Below are 18,251 nucleotides of genomic sequence, written 5' to 3' on the forward strand. Positions count from 1 at the left end.
TAAGGCTTCTGAAAAGTATGTTCGTTTCTATTCACTCACTACTTGGTTGGACCTCCTTTTGCATGAATGACTGCATCGATGCTGCGTGGCATGGAGGTGGTCAACCTGTGGCACTGCTCATGGTTAATGGAAGCCCAGGTTGCTTTGATAGCAGCCAGTGGAGACAATCAGAATCCACGTTACTTGAAGTTTAGTGTGACGTTTCCTCAGTCTGTGATGATTTGGGCTACCATGTCATCTGCTGGTGTCGGTCCACCAATTCCCTATTGCCTTCAAAGACTATCAAGCTGTCATAAAATATATACCAAGCAATTTACTGCAGTTAATGAAGGGCTGTCAAAGGATTACCCACTAGCTCAACTACATCGTCTTTGTTGATGGGATAGATTTCTTCAGTAAAAAATGCAACAACAAACACATCCGAAACTGTATTCAGATCTTAAAACAAACACAACCTTGTTGTAAACATCACTGGACTTCTCAATTCTCATATATTAACTGGAAAAGAACCTGATGACACCTTTTCAATTCTTAATCAACAATAAAATACATGAAACCCATTTTAAAATTCTTCTGCACCATTGCTTATTCCGACAACAACTATTTATCAAGAATTTTGGAAATGGACATAAACTGTACATGCTGTCATTTACATCCTGAAAATATTACTTACCTGTTTTTTTTTCAATGTCCAATAACTCTCACATTCTGGAATTGAACAGAACATGATCTTACACAAAAAAAACTCATAATATAATAGAGCTGAAAATGGAAAACATCATCACTCACTTCACTCGTCAAAAGAGAAAAATAGAAATACTACAACATGTTCATTCTTATCAGAAAATACTAGGGTTGTCCCGATCCAATATTGATATCAGATATCGGTCCGATATCAGCCAGAAAACAAATATTGTGTTTTATCGGACTGCATCTAAAATCTCTGATATAAGCGCTCCGATAAGTTTTGGTTGTTTTTATCCCCGCCCTCTGTTGTTCCCACCATATACTGACAGTAAAAAATAACTGAAGTGAACTTGAATTGCTGACTATTGTTCTCTGTTTGAGTGACATCACTTGATCAACCCTTTTCTAACAAAATAAGTATTGCAAGTATGTATGATTCATGCTGATATAGCATCGGATCAATATCGGTATCGTATCTGAAGTGATAAAGTTGTATCGGGACTTCCTTAGAAAATAGTAAAATACCACATACATAAAGCAAAATTCTCAAAAGTCAATACCCATAACAAAAGTCTTCTTAGCCTAAATAAACAATTATATAATATCTGCCAAACATTCTACTAATAAAAAAGCAATATCCTTTATAAATATCTACAACAAATACGTAATCACAACTCTGTAATCGCCTCTACTGTTTGTTTCTATATCCTGCATTAAATATGTATTATTTTTGTTTTTTTCTTCTTGTTTGTCTGTCTGTATGTATATAATTTGTAAATATTGTTTTCCTTCACTGAAAATTCCCGTTCGCCCTTTCGTTAGTGTGATTGACAGGCTGAAGTCCCGCCTTCCGCCTGACACGGAGCTCCAACCTTTCTTCACTTCGGTTCGATCTCCATTTTCGTTTCCTTTGCACCCGAAGCAGAAGAGCCGAGACTCGGAAAAATGAATGAAGAATACGATGTTATCGTGCTGGGCACCGGGCTCACGGTGAGAGAGAGAGCGAGTACACACGCAGCGCTTAATGCGGCTACAACCTGTTAGTCAGCGGCTCACGGCTAACTGGGCCTAATAAGCTGGGCTAGGTAGCTAGCTTAGATGCTAACTGAGCAGCGGCACTCTAAGCATAGACGCTAAAGGGTAGCAGTGTGCGCTCAGAAGATTAACACCTACTCTGCTAGTGTATTCCTTGTTTATGTGTTATCTATACACCTAACGCTACCACCACAGCGATATATATAGTTATATACTACCCAAGCACTGTATTTAGAATGACTTAAATTGCTTATAAAATATAAAGGAGCAATGAGTGGGCTAATGCTAGCTAATTAGCCAGCAAAGGCTGTCTCAGCCTCTCAATTAATCCCGTTGACGCGTCACTTGATAACTAGGTTAGCCACCTATTGCTAACCTGTGATTATTCCAGTGTTGTTGCTGATATTTGGACTGTTTTACTATCAATCCTCAGTTGTTGGGAGTTTTCTAACGCCCCGTGTGCATAGTTTAGTAAACTATGTTGAAGCTACACCCCTCATCTGACTGAATTTTTATTGTAAAGATTGTGTGAGTCGTAGCATAACGATTAAAATTGATTATATGTGGTGTCCGTATCACACCTAATGAAGGTGAGCTGCTAGAAGTGAGGTTAGTGCTTTATGATCCTGTTAAAACTGTCACTGTCAGCATTCATAGTTCTAACTAACTCCTTTAAATGGCTCATTCTGTGTCAGGCTGTGGAGCTGAAGCAAGTCACGGAAGTCCCGTGATGACTGGAAAGATTTAGCCAGGCCAACAAGCAGCTTCCTGTCAACTTAGTCTACTCTCCTGCACTTTTAGTCCGTAAACACCCAACAATAATGTATTGACTTCAAAAAATTAGTTCCACATTTGACTAGGGTTTTTGTTGTTGCTTTTGCCAGAATGCTAAAGCAGTATTTCAGTGAACATAAGGTTGGTGTAGCAGCTAAACATTTGGGTGTGGTTTTACATAGTGTGAGGAACTATAATCACACTGGAATTAAACCATCACACCACAGCACAGAACACCAATCACCAAATAGTTGAGGTGAGATAAAGACATTTTTAATATCTTCCTCATCTGGATCGGTGGTTCCTTTATTGGTGTCTGTGGTGTGCCTGGCTTAACAGGTTACTGAAATGCTTTTGTATTCTTCACCAAGTTTTACAAACTGCAGTGGGTTTTGTGCTTGCTCAAAGTAAGACTACGTACACCAGGGTGTGAAATTAGGAAAATATTATGGGGGCCATTTCACAATAGCTTCTTCCAATGCAAATAAATGAAAAGCACACCGTTTCATTTTCAGAGAGAAGTTGGACAGTATCTATTACAGAAAGAGAAGAGAGATGTAGGGAAACTATGGGTTTTTTTTCCATCTTAGGAGCCTGTGAATATTACAGAAAAAAAACCTTAAACAATTTCCCAACTTAAAGCGTAAGCCGCTTCCTTACAAACACAAATGAAATTGAATGCACCAACACTAGAATCTGCTTCAGTAATAGCAATTACACATTAAAAATGAAAAGCACAGATAACTCCAATTGTGTTTTTACTGTTTATTATAAACCACTGCTGCTGAATCTTGTTTATTTTATATCTGATAATCAGTTATATCTGTTTTCCTCTAATTAAACCAGATCAGGCTGATGATTTAATCATTAATCTACTGAGAGCAGTACTAACAGGATATTTTGGTGTTTCACCACATTACACATTGATCACAATAGTTACAATACTGTCTAATGGGACCAGCTTTGTCTTGTAAACATGTGAAATATGATTAAAAATATTGTTGAGATGGATTAATTCAGTGATGTTAGTTTAATGCTAACATTTCCATGTTAGCTTTCAGCCTTCCATAAAAGTTTTAAATCTTAAATCAGTCACCCTCTGTGGTTTGATGACAGTAAGGCATGTACTTTTTACTTTCTCTTCTTTTTATGAAGTGGTTAGCATTAGTTCCTAGCCCAGTCTTGTGTTTCGGTGGGTTAGCTTGGCACGCTTTAGTCGAGTTTCCAATTCATAATTGTTGCTGACATTCATAATTGTTGCTGACATTCATAATTGTTGCTGACAAATTTATCAACGTGTTTGCGGGAATTTTGGGTGGATCTGGTGGAGGAACTTGGACTGGTTCACTTTGTTGGGTGTGAGTCTGGTCTTAACCAAGTAGTGGTCCATGACGTATCGTTGCATGGCAGCTACAGGTAGGCTGTGATGTGAGCAGCGCTGCCTGTGTGTATGGTGTGGGAGGGGCAACGGCAACAGGGTGCACCCTGGAGCTCACGCAAAAGGATAATAAGTTGATTACCAAAAACTTGAGGGCAATTTTGGCCTTTCGAACAAGGTTTTTGGGGGCATTCTTGACTAAATTGAGGGTCAAGTGGCCCTTGCTATTTTACGATACAGGATGTGGTTTGATGTAGTGTGCGGAACTATATTTACACTGAAATAAACTACCAAAGCACAGTGTCACTGTACCAGGCAGTGAAAACCAGGGGCCAAATAGTTGTGGTATGATGAAGACGTTTTACACATCTTCCTCATCTGGATCAGTGGTACGTTTTTGGTGTCTGTGCTGTGCCTGGCTTAACCTGTTACTGAAATGCTTTTGTATTCTTCTCCAAATTTTACCAACTGCTGCAAGTTTTTTTTTTTTTTTTACTTGTTTCACTCTTAATTATGTCCATGTGTACAAGAGTTTGGCAGGATGGTGAACCATTAACTCATTGCGTGTCATTCACGTCTATAGACATTATTTGGTTTAGTAACGTAGAGTACCATTCACGTCTATAGACGTGAATTGTGTTTTTTGGCTGGGGTGGCTAGGAGACAGTGTGGCATCTTCATCTTCTCCCATTTACTTCCATCTGAGACACAGTATCCTGATGGTCCTGGTTGAGCCTACGCACTCCATGCTCTACGTGCTCCAGGTCACTGTTGATGTAGTGACCAACTGGTGACATGTAGGTGGTAGCAGCGCACCTTTGGATGAGAGATCACCCATGATGGGCAGAGCTCAGAGGGAGAGGAAAAGAGTTTATGAGACAGAAAATAAATGGTGCTATGAGAGTTGATGCTGAAGTTCCCAGCAGCTCACACTCAACCAGAGCATGTGTGGAACTAAGTGGACTATTGAGTGTGTCGTGATGGTAAGAGAAAACAAAAAAAAAAAAACAGGGCAAGCGGTGACACTCAGCATATCCGGGATGAGGAGGAAGTTGCGTGTGTGGAGAATGACGGGGGGAGAGGCTTGGAGGAATGCCAAAATACAGTAAGAATTCCATTCAACTCTGACATAGATATCAAATTAATAACAATTTTGACATCAAAAGCCTCGTCTCAGTGTTGTTTTTGTAGTTTTATAGAAGGAAACTAACGTTGAGGTGTCCCTAAAGCAATAAAAAATTGCTTCAAAGTCACTAATAGATTTTTTCAAAAAAAGCCATTTTTCTCAGCTTTTTGTCACAAACTGGTGATTTGTGTGAAACTTGCCTCTATTCAACTGCTGATTACGGAAGAGCGAAACAAGCTAGAAACAAAATTATTTTTTTCCGATGAAAGTAGTCTATTCTTTCAGATTTCAGTTTGTCATAGAACAAAATATTCTGTGAGTCTTTAAAAATCAGTCAAAATGCTCTAAAACGGCTGGCACTGAGAGGGGTAGAATCTGATAATGGCTGCCACTGAACAAGTTAATTATAAAATAATCACTAAAATGTACAGAACACAAAGCAGGAATAGTGATTTTTAGCTTTGACACGACTGTCTTTCAGGACTCCTGAAACTGCTGCGCTGACATTCTCGCCTGATTTTAAAGCTTCTCACGTGATTTGTATGTTGGACTTGAGCTGCAGAGTTAATGTAGTGGCATAAAGTGTGTAGTCACCAGCTAAACATTTACAGAAGTGAATCTATATTTTCCTCCTTCCTTTTTTTTTTTTTTAAAACCCAAAGTTTGACACTACTACTCAAGTTTACCTCTTTTTTCTTTTAAAAGAACCAACCCAGCTGCAAAATTGTCAAAACCAGCATGTTGCTTTAGTTTCTGGTCTGGGGCTGATGTGTGGCACCTTGGACGACCTGCGTTAGTCTTCGTTTCTGACTCATATTTTTTTTAGAACTTGTAGGATTCCTGGTTTTACTATTTTACTGCTTCTGCAAAAGCTCTAGAGACATGATTTTATCTCTACTAGAGATCCAGCTTAGATGTACATCAGCCAAGGGTTTAGTTAGGGGTGGGCAAAATGGAAATTAATTAATCACATTTTTTTTTCTTCACAATTTTAGCACTTACTATTTGGCAAGTTATTTACCTGGAAAACATCAGATTATTTAAGTCAAGGTACTTTTCAATTATTTTAATTTATGTAAACAATTTAGCAAACTTGCTCCAAGTACAATTAACAATAAACAAAAATGTTGACATTGTATTAGTTTAGTGACTTTCATTTGGTTTTGAGGTAACGCAATAAAGTTTATTAAAATCCTATTTTAAGTGTTTATTTTTAACCCTACATTTACCATAGTTTAGAGGATCATATCTGTTGCAAGATAAACATGACTGCTTCAGTTACACTAGGCCTGGGTGATATGGCGGTGAGAGTGGCGCGTACCTCTACTCTGATTGATTCCTCAATGTGTCTGTAGTGCTGACATGAGCTGGAATAGCAAAATGTGTGATTTGGCCGGGAAAAAAAACCTTTGGATGTGCTGTGTATGGGCACACAGATATATGGCACAGACAAGGCACCGTGAGGGATAAAATGCGCACTATAACCGGTTCTTTGACCTCCATGCTTTGGCAGATCCTTGTCACATTCAAATCCTTCATGATCTAAATTCGTCACATCACACGCCCCTAGGTTTAGTCAGATTATTTAATGGACTTTGGTGAGAACATTAGGATGACAGCAGAGTTCATGTAAACAAGCCGCTTGAACCCCCACCCCCAATATCTGACAGTAAAAGTAAATAAATACTTGATATAAAAATAGTAATCTGCATACTCTACCAGTCTATGGTTTGGACATTATTTCTCAAAATGGCAATATACGATATAAATCTCTAATTTAATTTCAAATAAAGTCTTACCAGAAACTAGGACTGCTCGATTATAGAAAAAATATCACGATTATTTTAGTCATATTTGAAATCACGATTATTAAAACGATTATTTGCCAACCAAAAAGTGATTTATTTTTTGTACAAAAAAAACATTCTTTAAACATTAATAAAATCCTTCAAACACTAAAATCAAATATGTTCACCTTTGCTTAAAACTAAACACTTCTTGCACATGATGTGTCTTCATCATCAAACCCAAAGTGTCCCCATATAAGAGAATTTGACTTGCCTTGCTTGTTTACCAAGTGTTTTTTCTGCGTTTCTCCTGCCATGTTTCAAGACCACTTGCAACAACTTTCCTTGTGTTAGCCTGCAGGCTAGCTTTGGCTTTGAGAGGAGCGGGGCGGAGGGTACGAGCTTGCATGTGCGTGGATTAAACAACTCAAAGTTAGTATTAATAACATGTGTGCCAAGCTTTATTATTAGTAGATGTCCGAAATAGTGGGTTTATTTTATTTAGCGAATAAAACATATGAAAAAAAAAAAAAAAAAAATATATATATATATATATATATATATATAATTTTTAATAAGTTTTTTCTTGGTTATGTTATTTTTGTAATCATTGAGTGTAATAATCGTAATTGTAATCAAATTTCCATTAATTGATTAGCCCTACCAGAACTTTACCATCCAGAGTTACATTTATCTGATGCAAAATGCCACCCACCACATTTATTAACTAACGGCTGCACAATATGTGCCACTTTTGGCTTTTTCTCACATAAGGGACAGCATGTGAGTGAGTTCCGTAGTGTGGCTTGTTTAGGGGAAGGTCAGTAATCATCAAACTATGCTTTTCATGCTGTTCTGAGAAGTAGCATAAGCAGTGCTTCCTAAAATGAGTAACGGCAACAACAAAACCTACGATAAATAAAAACTATAAATAAATAAATAAAACTATTCCCAACCTAAAGTGTAAACATGTTCCTTACAAATACAAATTAGAATGAATATATCAACACTCGAATGTGCTTCAGTAATATCATTAACACATTAAAAAAGGCTACAATAGCTGCTGACTCACAGACCTATCTATTTTTCATGGGCTGATATTTGGAGTGGAGCTCCCTTTAACGGTGCTCCGCTCCAGAAAACAAGTTGTTGACAAAAGACTTGGAGGCAAATTTGGCCCGTGGAACAAGTTTTTTAGGGGAGTTCTTGGCTAAATTGAGGGCGTAATGTGCAGCATACAGCTCTGAGCAAATATATATAGAAGGTGAGATGATCCACTCATGAAAAATAATGTTCAACTCCGTCCACAGCTTGAAAAAGACAGTGATGACGTAACCGACAATTACATTTGTCGGTGACTAATTCTGTTATTGATTTTTGACATCGTCGACTAATCGTTGCACCTTAATCTAAACTACAACAAAGAGTGGGAGTTGGTCTAGTTTACTGACTAGGCCAAAGAACAAAAATACAGTAATAAGAAAATACACCTCCTTGAAATGAGATTTGACTGCTAGAAATGTTTGTATATGAGACACTAGGGCTGGTTGATTTTTGCCTAAAAAAAAATTCAGATTTGTTTTTTTGTTTTTTGAAAAAATTCGAGATTAGATTTTGTTTTTTTAATGCATTTAAAAATGACTGCAGACATCAGATATATTGTCAAAAGTGCAACTTTATTGCTGTGAATGTCCTCAAGAGTTGAAATGAATAGAACAATCCCAAAATAAAAAGTAAATGAGGCTCTGTCATTAAACTATTTCAAGCTTTAACCCAGGTTTAAGCAAAAGTGCATAAGCACACAGTAGCTTAAATTTTCTGATTAAGAAATCAGATAACTGCATATTTTACAACATAACATTACGATTAAAAAAATAATAAACTCTTCCCTCAGCATCTCAGCATAGTGTGAATAAAAAATTAAACATGCCTGTGGCACACATATAACCTACTCAAAGGGTAAACAAATGTAAACAAAGATGGGGCTAGCTCACATGGGAACACAAAAAAGTCTGAAAAAACTGGTGGAGAAAAAATGTATTAAATTTCTTTTTTTTTTTCTTTTTTTTTTTTTAAAACTCAAATGTGCCAAAAACAAAATTATCTACAAATTCGATTAATTGATTAAATTAATTTTTTGCCCAGCCCTATGAGACACTACACAGCTTAATGTAAACCATGATTTAAGACTTGTCTTTTCTGTTCATCATCCAGTGCTGAAACACCTTAGATACTAAAATAATTATTAAAAAATAAATAAAGCAGACACATAAATGCCTGATTTGCACATACGAACAACTTCCATGCAGTAATTGTAAGTGCTATGAAATTTAATTTAGTATAAATATTGCTGTGTAATTTCTCATACTTAAGTTTCATCCTGGCACATATCACATTTTACATTTTGAAAAACTTTACAACCTTAAAGTTTTTGTTTAGTGTTTTATACATTTTAAAACACCGATTTATTATATTAATAGCCCTTCATTGTTTTTAAACATTACATTTTAATATTTTTTTTTTTTTGGGGTGAACCAGTACAGGCTGAATGTCCCTGCTCAGGCTCACTTCCGGTAACTGTCAGTCTAGGCCGTGATGCTGATTGAGTCAAAACAAACAGAAACACACGCTGTCCCTTTAAACAGCGACTGACCAACCCACAAGAACAGGCAGCACATAAGCCTATGTCCACACCAAACTGATACCGATCTACAGCCAAACATAACTTAGACTGCTAATAACAACTAATTACAGGCGTTCTCAGACATGTAGCTGGACTCGAAGGACAGACGCACCTACTCACTGACAATCTTCAATGTAACTAAAATCACATAACTAGCACAACACACGCCTTCCACACTTCCCCAACAGACAGACACAGATGTACCCATTTTTTAAATTTTTTTTTACGTTACTGTTTTTGGGTTTCTTTGCTGTCCGTTGCAGACCACTCCTGTAGAGGATTTTCCAAGTTAGGCCAAAGCATTAAGATGTTGGAGAGAAGTCCTCAAGCCACCAAATGTTACTTTTTAGCTCCTAGACAATTATGCTTCATTCTCTCAAACATTACTCAGAGTGCATTCACACTGACAGATTCTAGAGTGATTAAAATACTCTGGGAATTGTTTGCTTGGATAGTCCACCTTGCTTGGGCTGTGTGAACACGCAAACAAAGTCTAAAGTGGATCAAACAGGTGAATTCTAGAGAGGATGTTTTTGCCGATCTTGGTGTGTTTCCAATTGAAGCTTAGACCGATTAGGAGTGCCGTGAACACAAGCGCTCGCGCAGCGGATCAAACACAGGACCTATTGGCGATGAGATGGAGCGGGCGGTATTGTGGGTAGTCGGTAGAGCTGACACTGGCGCAAAATGGGGAAATAAAACCACCAAAAGCACGGCAGCTTGTTGCTGCTCTATTGTTGAATGTTGTGAAAGAACAAATTGAGAAGGCAGAAGTGTCTGCTCACTCCTAAGCGTTTGGCTTTACCCATTGTTGAGAGTGGTTTTTTTCAGGGTTTCTGTTTTGCTGCCTCGAGAAGTCTCCTCAAGTGGTTAGCTCATGCAACTGCACCAGAGGCTGTTTGGAGCGGATCACAAGTTGTGCTTTGATCACAAACCGAGCAGAACCAAGGTGATAAAATCATCACATGACCTCTGCCCATTCACACCGAGTCCAGGACTAAACCGATGTAAATGGGGCAATGGTGCCTTGCTTCTCGTAAATATTCGCCACTTCTGTCCAAATTGCTTCAACAAATGAAACTGACGATCAAAGGTACTTTTAGTTTTTCGTACCATTATTATCTTTTGCATTTAGTAGATTGAAAATGAGAAACATATTTGTTATCATTTTAAGTCAAATTTTAGCCACTGACACTGTTTTTCATGTGACTGTCCTTGGATAAGTTTATTGTGACTGTGATGGCCCTTGTTTTTATGGGGTTTATAGCAGGTTAATTATTGAACTCAATGAACTGGCTCACTGTACTCTGGATCAGTGTTTTCCTTTGGTTGCAGGACATTTTTTTTATGAGAGAATAGAAAGACTTCTCGCACACTCCGGGGCTCCAAATATTTGCATTTATTGCACGAACTGGACGTTTTGAGCTACAATGTTTTTCATCAGACTCTGGTTTTTTTAGATTGAAATAAGAGCTTTAGGTGTTGCTGCTTTTACTACTTCTCTCGTGTCTGCGTCTCACACAAACTGCATGCCTTTGAAAATAAACGACTCACTCACTCTGCATTGAGACAACATGGATGGAGAGTGCATTTATTTCTGTTCTGTAGCATTACAAGCTAGGATCAGCTATTAGTGCTCTCCATATCGCTATTTTACACACATTCATTTTAAATAACTATCATATCCAAAAATATATATTATCATCCATTCAAAATAATACAATTAAAAAAATAGAACGCTTTAAGTAGAGTTCTAAAATTCCTGGAATCTTTATAGTTAATTTTTTTAAAGTCAAGGTTGGCCCTTCATGGAGATGTTGAATATAGTTGGGAAAATCTATTTTAGCATCATATAAAATATCAACATCAGTTTCCTGTTTAATTACAATAACTGATGCCTATTCAAAGTTTTGAATATTCCTTGCTGGAAAAGGGTAAACCCTGAAACAGAATTTGGGATATTTTCAAAAGGAAAAACAGGCCCTTCACATCAGCAGCCGAACTGCTGGCTGTGCGCTTAAGGCTGGTATTAATTCCACATGGAAGCTAATTTATTTTATTTGAAATTAGACACATTTTCCATGTTTATTATTTTATTGCTTCAGAACAAAAGTCTGATTGTAAGTGCTTGGATAAAATCAGAATACTTAAGACTTGATGGCATGAATACGTTACTAAACCCTAGCTCTGTTTGATAAACACCCTATGCTACATGTTTATTTTGAGAATCATTTATCAGGTTGGTTGTGTGCAACTTTTTTATTACATGTTGTTAATGTAAACTTGTCAGGCTGTTTAACTTACTCTGGCATGTCACAAATGAAACGTGCATGTGTACATAAACGGAGTACACTCCATCAGAGTTATGGTCTGCAGGCTATAGGTTCAACATCTGTCAGTAAGTTTACATGGCGGTGTATAGAGGGTTTTCACTGCACGTCATCAACCCAGAAGTCGCCATTTTGGAGATAAGCAGCAGGTTTACAAACAGCACACAAACAAGCAAATCCTTAATTTTTAGAGGAAATTGTAAACTATTGCCATGTTTTGGCTGTACGAATCGGTCAGACTGTGAAAAACGTGGAGTTTTATAGACTGCCAAAAGTTATAACAGATCAGGGAGAAACAATGTCTGCATTTTATAGTCAGTAGTTCTACATCAGGAGAGCAGTGACAAGAGACTAGCTCACCGTTGTTGCATTAGTTGTTATTGGTGTATATGCAAACACCGCCACCCTCATCTCCCGTCTTGCATTTAAATCCAGCTTCAGGTAGTCCAGTTTGTTGTCCAGGGAGCGGGTATTAGAACACAGGATGGAAGGAAGCGGCGTTCTCTGAGGATTAGCTTTTAGTTTGGTTGCTAGCCCCACTCTTGCTCCCGATCACACCTCTTACATCTCCTCCGCTGGCGGACACCGCTGGTACGAGGCTCCGCTGCTTCACAGGCCACTGGATGTAGTCGCTGTAGCAATTCAAGGCTGAAGGTTCAGAGTAGTCTACAACTGTTTGATTTGCCTAAATCTAAGATTTCCTGGCGGTCGTGTACTATTTTACAGTAACTTTGCTGCAGGTTCACTGTGAAATTATTAGAACTGACTGAGTTATCTGCTGATATACAGTATATCCGTTGCTAACGTGAGTCTCTACAGCCGACCCGACCTCCAAACTTCTATAAGATTTAAGGTCTTCCGCTGTGTATGGCTTGATGAAATCCAGGTAGTTGACGATATCAGGATACATAATAGATGGAAGATTTTCCGGGTCGTCATTGATCCAAGATGAGGAAGCCGACTCGTATGGATCTGCACCATCAATAAACTGTATTTTTTCCAAATACCGTGCCCTTTCCTGCGGACCAAGTCCTTCCCTGTATGCCTTTTCATCTATAATGCATTTTGAGGAGCTTTTCTGTGATTTATCCATCACAGAGTACACATCTGTGAGCCTCCACTATGTAGTGTCAACATCCGCATACCTCCAACATGCACATCTGGGTTATTGCCCAGAAAGTGACATCGGTGAAAACCCTCTATTGGATTGTGGGGTTTTCCTCACAGTGCTTTGCACTAGATGTTGACACCCAGTGACCCTGAAGGAACTTCACCAAAAAAAACGAGTTAAACAGCATTTCTGAGCTGAGCGGTTTTAAAGAAAAGACATCTGTACATAACCTCCATCATTTAATGAGTAAAATCTTTGTTGGAATTTGGCTAGTCGCCTGATGCATGCTGCCCATGACGTAATTGTAATAAAGTTACAGATTTGTGGGAATTCCACTTAGTGAACATTCTTAGGGTTTTTTTTTCTTCAACCCATACAGTCCTGTCTTAATGCTACTCATTCACACTCAAATCCTCTTATATATACATTTAAAACTTGCAAGTAACTACCTTGTAACACTATAACTGTCCTTTGTAAGCGTGTTTAAAACAGGAACATAGTTTATTTTGTGTGTGATTAACATTGGAAATGTTCATAGCCTGAGTATGACTGGTGTGATCCCTGTGTATTAATATATATATCCTGATCTGTTCTGATTTTTAAGGAGTGCATCCTATCAGGCATCATGTCTGTGAAGGGAAAAAAGGTTCTGCACATGGACCGTAACCCTTACTACGGAGCAGAGAGCGCCTCCATTACACCACTGGAAGATGTAAGTTGTATTTCCTTTCATTTTTTGTTTGGCTTATTGGTTTAAATGCCATTTTCTACAACTGTTGTTTTGGATTCATTGTCTTCATTTAGCTCTACAAGCGCTTTAACCTGCCTGGAAATCCTCCTGAGTCCATGGGAAAAGGCCGGGATTGGAACGTGGATCTAGTCCCTAAATTCCTTATGGCAAATGGTATATTTCCATTATTGTTCCTTTCTTCTTTAAACAACATTTTAATGCACTAATCAAAATTCTGACATCATGGTTAAGTTTTGATGCACTGTAAATTTCAGCAGTAAAATAAGACTCCCTTTATTGGTCTGTGTGCTGGCTGTAGGTCAGCTGGTGCGCATGCTCCTGATCACGCAGGTGACACGCTACCTGGATTTTAAGGTGATCGAAGGCAGCTATGTGTACAAGGGAGGCAAGATTTTCAAGGTCCCCTCCACTGAGACTGAGGCCCTGTCTTCCAGTAAGTCACATGACTTTGCTTTGTAGCATCCAATGGCTTCTAAGCAAAGCTGTACGAGGCTTTTCTCAGTTTCTGCTTCCTCCTCCCACAGGTCTCATGGGCATATTTGAGAAGCGGCGATTTAGAAACTTCTTGATCTTTGTCGCTAACTTTGATGAGAATGACCCCAAGACTTTGGAAGGCATCGACCCCCATAAGACCTCAATGAGGAGTATTTTCCAGAAGTTCAAGCTTGGCCAAGATGTCATTGACTTCACTGGCCACTCCCTGGCACTCTACCGCACAGATGAGTCAGTTCACTTTAATTTGTGTCACAAAAACTTCAGATTATTCTGCACAAATAACCATCAGACAATAATTTAGCAGTGTTTACATTGTCTTTATTGTTCTGCTCTCAGTTACCTGGATTTGCCTTGCAATGAGGCCATAAACAGAATAAAGCTGTACAGCGAGTCTCTTGCCAGATATGGTAAGAGTCCATACCTTTATCCCCTGTACGGCCTGGGAGAGCTGCCACAAGGCTTTGCTAGGTACGGTATTCTTCCCTTTCATCCATTTATTTTCAATGATGGGCAATGTTTGGAATAGAAACCTGTTCTACTATGTTTTATTTCAAAGTACAGTCTGTAAATGGATGACTTTTACTATTGTAGACTGAGTGCCATTTACGGCGGGACATACATGTTAAACAAGCCCATCGAGGAGATTATAGTGGAGAATGGGAAGGTGGTCGGAGTCAAGTCTGAAGGAGAGGTGAGCTTCCATAATATTGGACTGAAACCATGGGTTTTTAAAAAAACAATTTGCTGTATTTTGTTTTTAGTTGTTAGTGTCACTGGTCTGATGCTTAACCTACCAGTTATTTATTTTAAATATTTGTTTAAACAGTGATACAAATGCTGCTCCTACATTCCTGTCAAGTTGTTATTGTTTTCATCATAGGATTATATTTTTTTTTCTTAGACAATAGCATATTTGAATGGCCTACAGTATTCTTGAGTTATTCTGATTAGATTTTAAAAAGTTTGTCAACTCAATTGATAGAGATTTTTTTTAAAACATTTCTCCTAAAATAAGTAATTATTTATTGTTATTGGTGCTAAATAGTTGTTAAATGCTTGTCTTGACAATTTGTTTTTCAAAGAGTTTTGGTGGTTGTAGTTTTTTACATTGGTATACAAGTCATATTTATGTTTCCTTAATTTAGTCATTTTACACATTTTGTTTTTGTTTTGTTTCCTAATTAGATGTCATGGCAGGCTTCTAAACGTCATGAAATCGTGCTAGACATGCTTAATACGCTTAATGGAGTTGACTGTTGTCATTAATTTAATATTTATACAGCACAGAAATGCACAGAACCAAGAGATCATTCCAGTGTCATGTACTGAGTTTACCGCCGTACTGAGATTATTACCCTAATCCTAACATAATCCAATAAACAAATAAAACGTGTCCATTCACTTTGAAAACAAAAATAAACAAAAATGAATTTATTTATTTTTTTAGTAAAAATTCATATTTCGGTCGTGCTCATGTGCGCGCATATACAATATCAGTATGATGGGCACTCATGACACTGAAAAAAATATTTGAATAATTAAAAAAGTATCAGGAAGCGAATTTCATTTTCCATCTGATCACAGTAGATTAGAGGCCTTACTTCAGTCATGTTGTATACATTGTATTATAACCTTGTTTCCTTTTTGGTGGTCAAATTCCTTTTTGCTTTCAAATAGTAATTTTAATTTATTAAAAAAATGAATCAATTGAGTAAACATTTCTAAAAAGTATCCATGGCAGCAGCTCTAATAGTCATAATTGCTCTCTGCCCGTGTTTACTACAGATTGCAAGATGCAAACAGCTGATCTGTGACCCCAGCTATTTTAAGGATCGCACCAAGAAAATTGGTCAGGTGATCAGAGTCATCTGCGTCCTGAGCCATCCCATCCAGAACACTGGGGACATCAACTCGTGCCAGATCATCATACCCCAGAATCAAGTCTCTAGGAAGCACGGTAAGGAAGCACAGCGTCCACTTCACTGGTGACGAGACACTAAACAAATTACATTTTTTTCATGTATTTAGCTATTTCTCGCATCAGGAAACATTGTCATAGAAATTAGTGCTACAAAAAATTCTGTTTTTCAAAATTAGACAAGTTTCAGTATGACACTATTTTTTTTTTCCTGCTTGCTCAATACACATCACTTATTTTGTGACACAAAGCATAATGCCTCAAATGTGTCCCAACTTGTGATGTGATGGTAGTTAAATCATGTCGTGCAACAATCTTCTCTTAAATTTCTCTTATTTTTTTCTTAAATTTCTCTTATTTTTTTCTTGTAAAGAGAAAATAAGAGAAATGAACTCTGGATGTATCAAATGTTCTTCACTTTCAAATCTCTTATTACCCACATGTGCTGAATGTTGAATCCCACTTGATTGTATTGTGTATGAACCAGTATACCGCCCTGCACCAGTAGAAACCAGCAGCCCTAATATTTCCAGAGTAAGGCACCACAAACTGACCTCCTTATTCACCCTTCACAGATATCTACGTCTGCATGATTTCCTTTGCTCACAACGTAGCAGCTCAGGGTAAATACATCGCTATTGCCAGCACCACAGTGGAGACGGACAACCCAGAGAAGGAGATTAAGCCTGCTCTGGACCTGCTGGAGCCCATCGACCAGAAGTTTGTCAGCATCTCTGACCTGTTGGTACCCACTGATAGTGGCACTGATAGCCAGGTAAGACCAGTAACTTTAAAACTGAACCATTGCTTTACTTTCTCTGTAATATCAGTTTTAATGAAACACTGAGTGCAGGCTCTCCATGGTCATGTTGCTACCAACATACAATAATATATCATACTGCTTTACTAAGTTTCAAAAGCCCAAATTTAAAAATGGTTGGATTTAATGTCACTAGAGATAATTGGTACATAATTGAGCTGCTTTTTACGTGTACTTGAATATTTTATGTATGAATTACATGTTACTGGATTAATTGAAATCCAGTAACAGTACTTCTACTTGAGTAGGATATATCAGTACTCTTTACACCTCTGCGTGTGCATGTAAACGTGTTTGCCACCCCTGCTTGTGATCTGTGACAGTAACAGACATCACAGGAAGTTCTACACTGCTACAGAGCTGTGTCAGACTGTGACTGCAGAAATGTTTCTGAAAGCTGTGAAAAGTTGTTCTGGAACCCAGGAATTCAATTTGCATAGAAATATTTTTTCAAAAGGCTGGATCTATTATTCATACTGTTAATGACAGAAATATTCAGGAAGAGCCAAAATGTTTGACTGAGTGGTGAACATACTGTGCATACTGTGACGTTGCGTGTGGCCACCGTACTGGACCACTTAACTTCAAATTCATACATGAGATTTTTCAAATGTCTGAAAGGAACTGTTTAATTCAGCAACACTTTGTAACAATAAGAGAACTTTGGGATTGAGGTGAACTCATGGCTCTGAAATAAAAGTAAATGTGAGTTTCTGTTCCCGTTTGTGTGCCCTGCTTTTTTCAATAAACACTGTTTTAATCATGCTTATAGATCTTCCTCTCCCGCTCATACGATGCCACAACTCACTTTGAGACCACCTGCGATGATATCAAGAACATCTACCAAAGGATGACCGGCACAGAGTTTGACTTTACTGAGATGGAGCGCAAGCAGCAGGACATCTTTGGTGACGCTGCAGAATGAAGAGCTGCTCCTGCTCATCAAAGGCAATGCTGTCCACCACCAAATCTTAAAAGAATAGAAAGAAATCCTCCCAAAACAAATGTACACCCTAGTGGTCTGGGTGGGGGCATACAGCTCATACTGTGATGCTGATGCATAACAAGTGTGATTGCAGAAATGTTAATAGGGATGAGGGATGGGATGTAATGCTTTAGTTGTGTGATGACATACAGGTGGATGTTGCACTTACTGTCTGATAAACATGAACACCCTGCATTCTTCTGAGTCATCCTGGTTAAGTAATGGTTAGTCCAAAGATGCCAAATAAAAAGATGATTTCTGATCAGTATCCTACAGATGTGTGTGTGTGGGGGGGGGGTGTGTGTGTAAGTTTGGGAGTGGGGTGGGGGGTAGAGTATTGCCATTGTGTAAATGTACTTTGTATATGTATG

At 38.1% G+C, this 18,251-nt stretch overlaps 1 protein-coding gene across 1 annotated transcript; it reads left to right on the top strand.

Moving 5' to 3' along the window:
• Window positions 1-1,533: 1,533 nt before the first annotated feature.
• gdi2 (GDP dissociation inhibitor 2) lies at window positions 1,534-18,166 on the top strand. The gene is made up of 10 exons (XM_028451293.1): window positions 1,534-1,677; window positions 13,516-13,623; window positions 13,716-13,815; window positions 13,961-14,095; window positions 14,187-14,385; window positions 14,494-14,625; window positions 14,749-14,848; window positions 15,943-16,114; window positions 16,651-16,850; window positions 17,668-18,166. Exons 1-10 carry the CDS (start codon window positions 1,633-1,635, stop codon window positions 17,818-17,820), a joined length of 1,344 nt encoding a protein of 447 aa, XP_028307094.1. The 5' UTR covers window positions 1,534-1,632; the 3' UTR covers window positions 17,821-18,166.
• The last annotated feature ends 85 nt before the right edge of the window (window positions 18,167-18,251 follow it).

This window comes from Gouania willdenowi, chromosome 6 (assembly GCF_900634775.1).
Source record: "Gouania willdenowi chromosome 6, fGouWil2.1, whole genome shotgun sequence".
NCBI lineage: Eukaryota > Metazoa > Chordata > Actinopteri > Blenniiformes > Gobiesocidae > Gouania > Gouania willdenowi.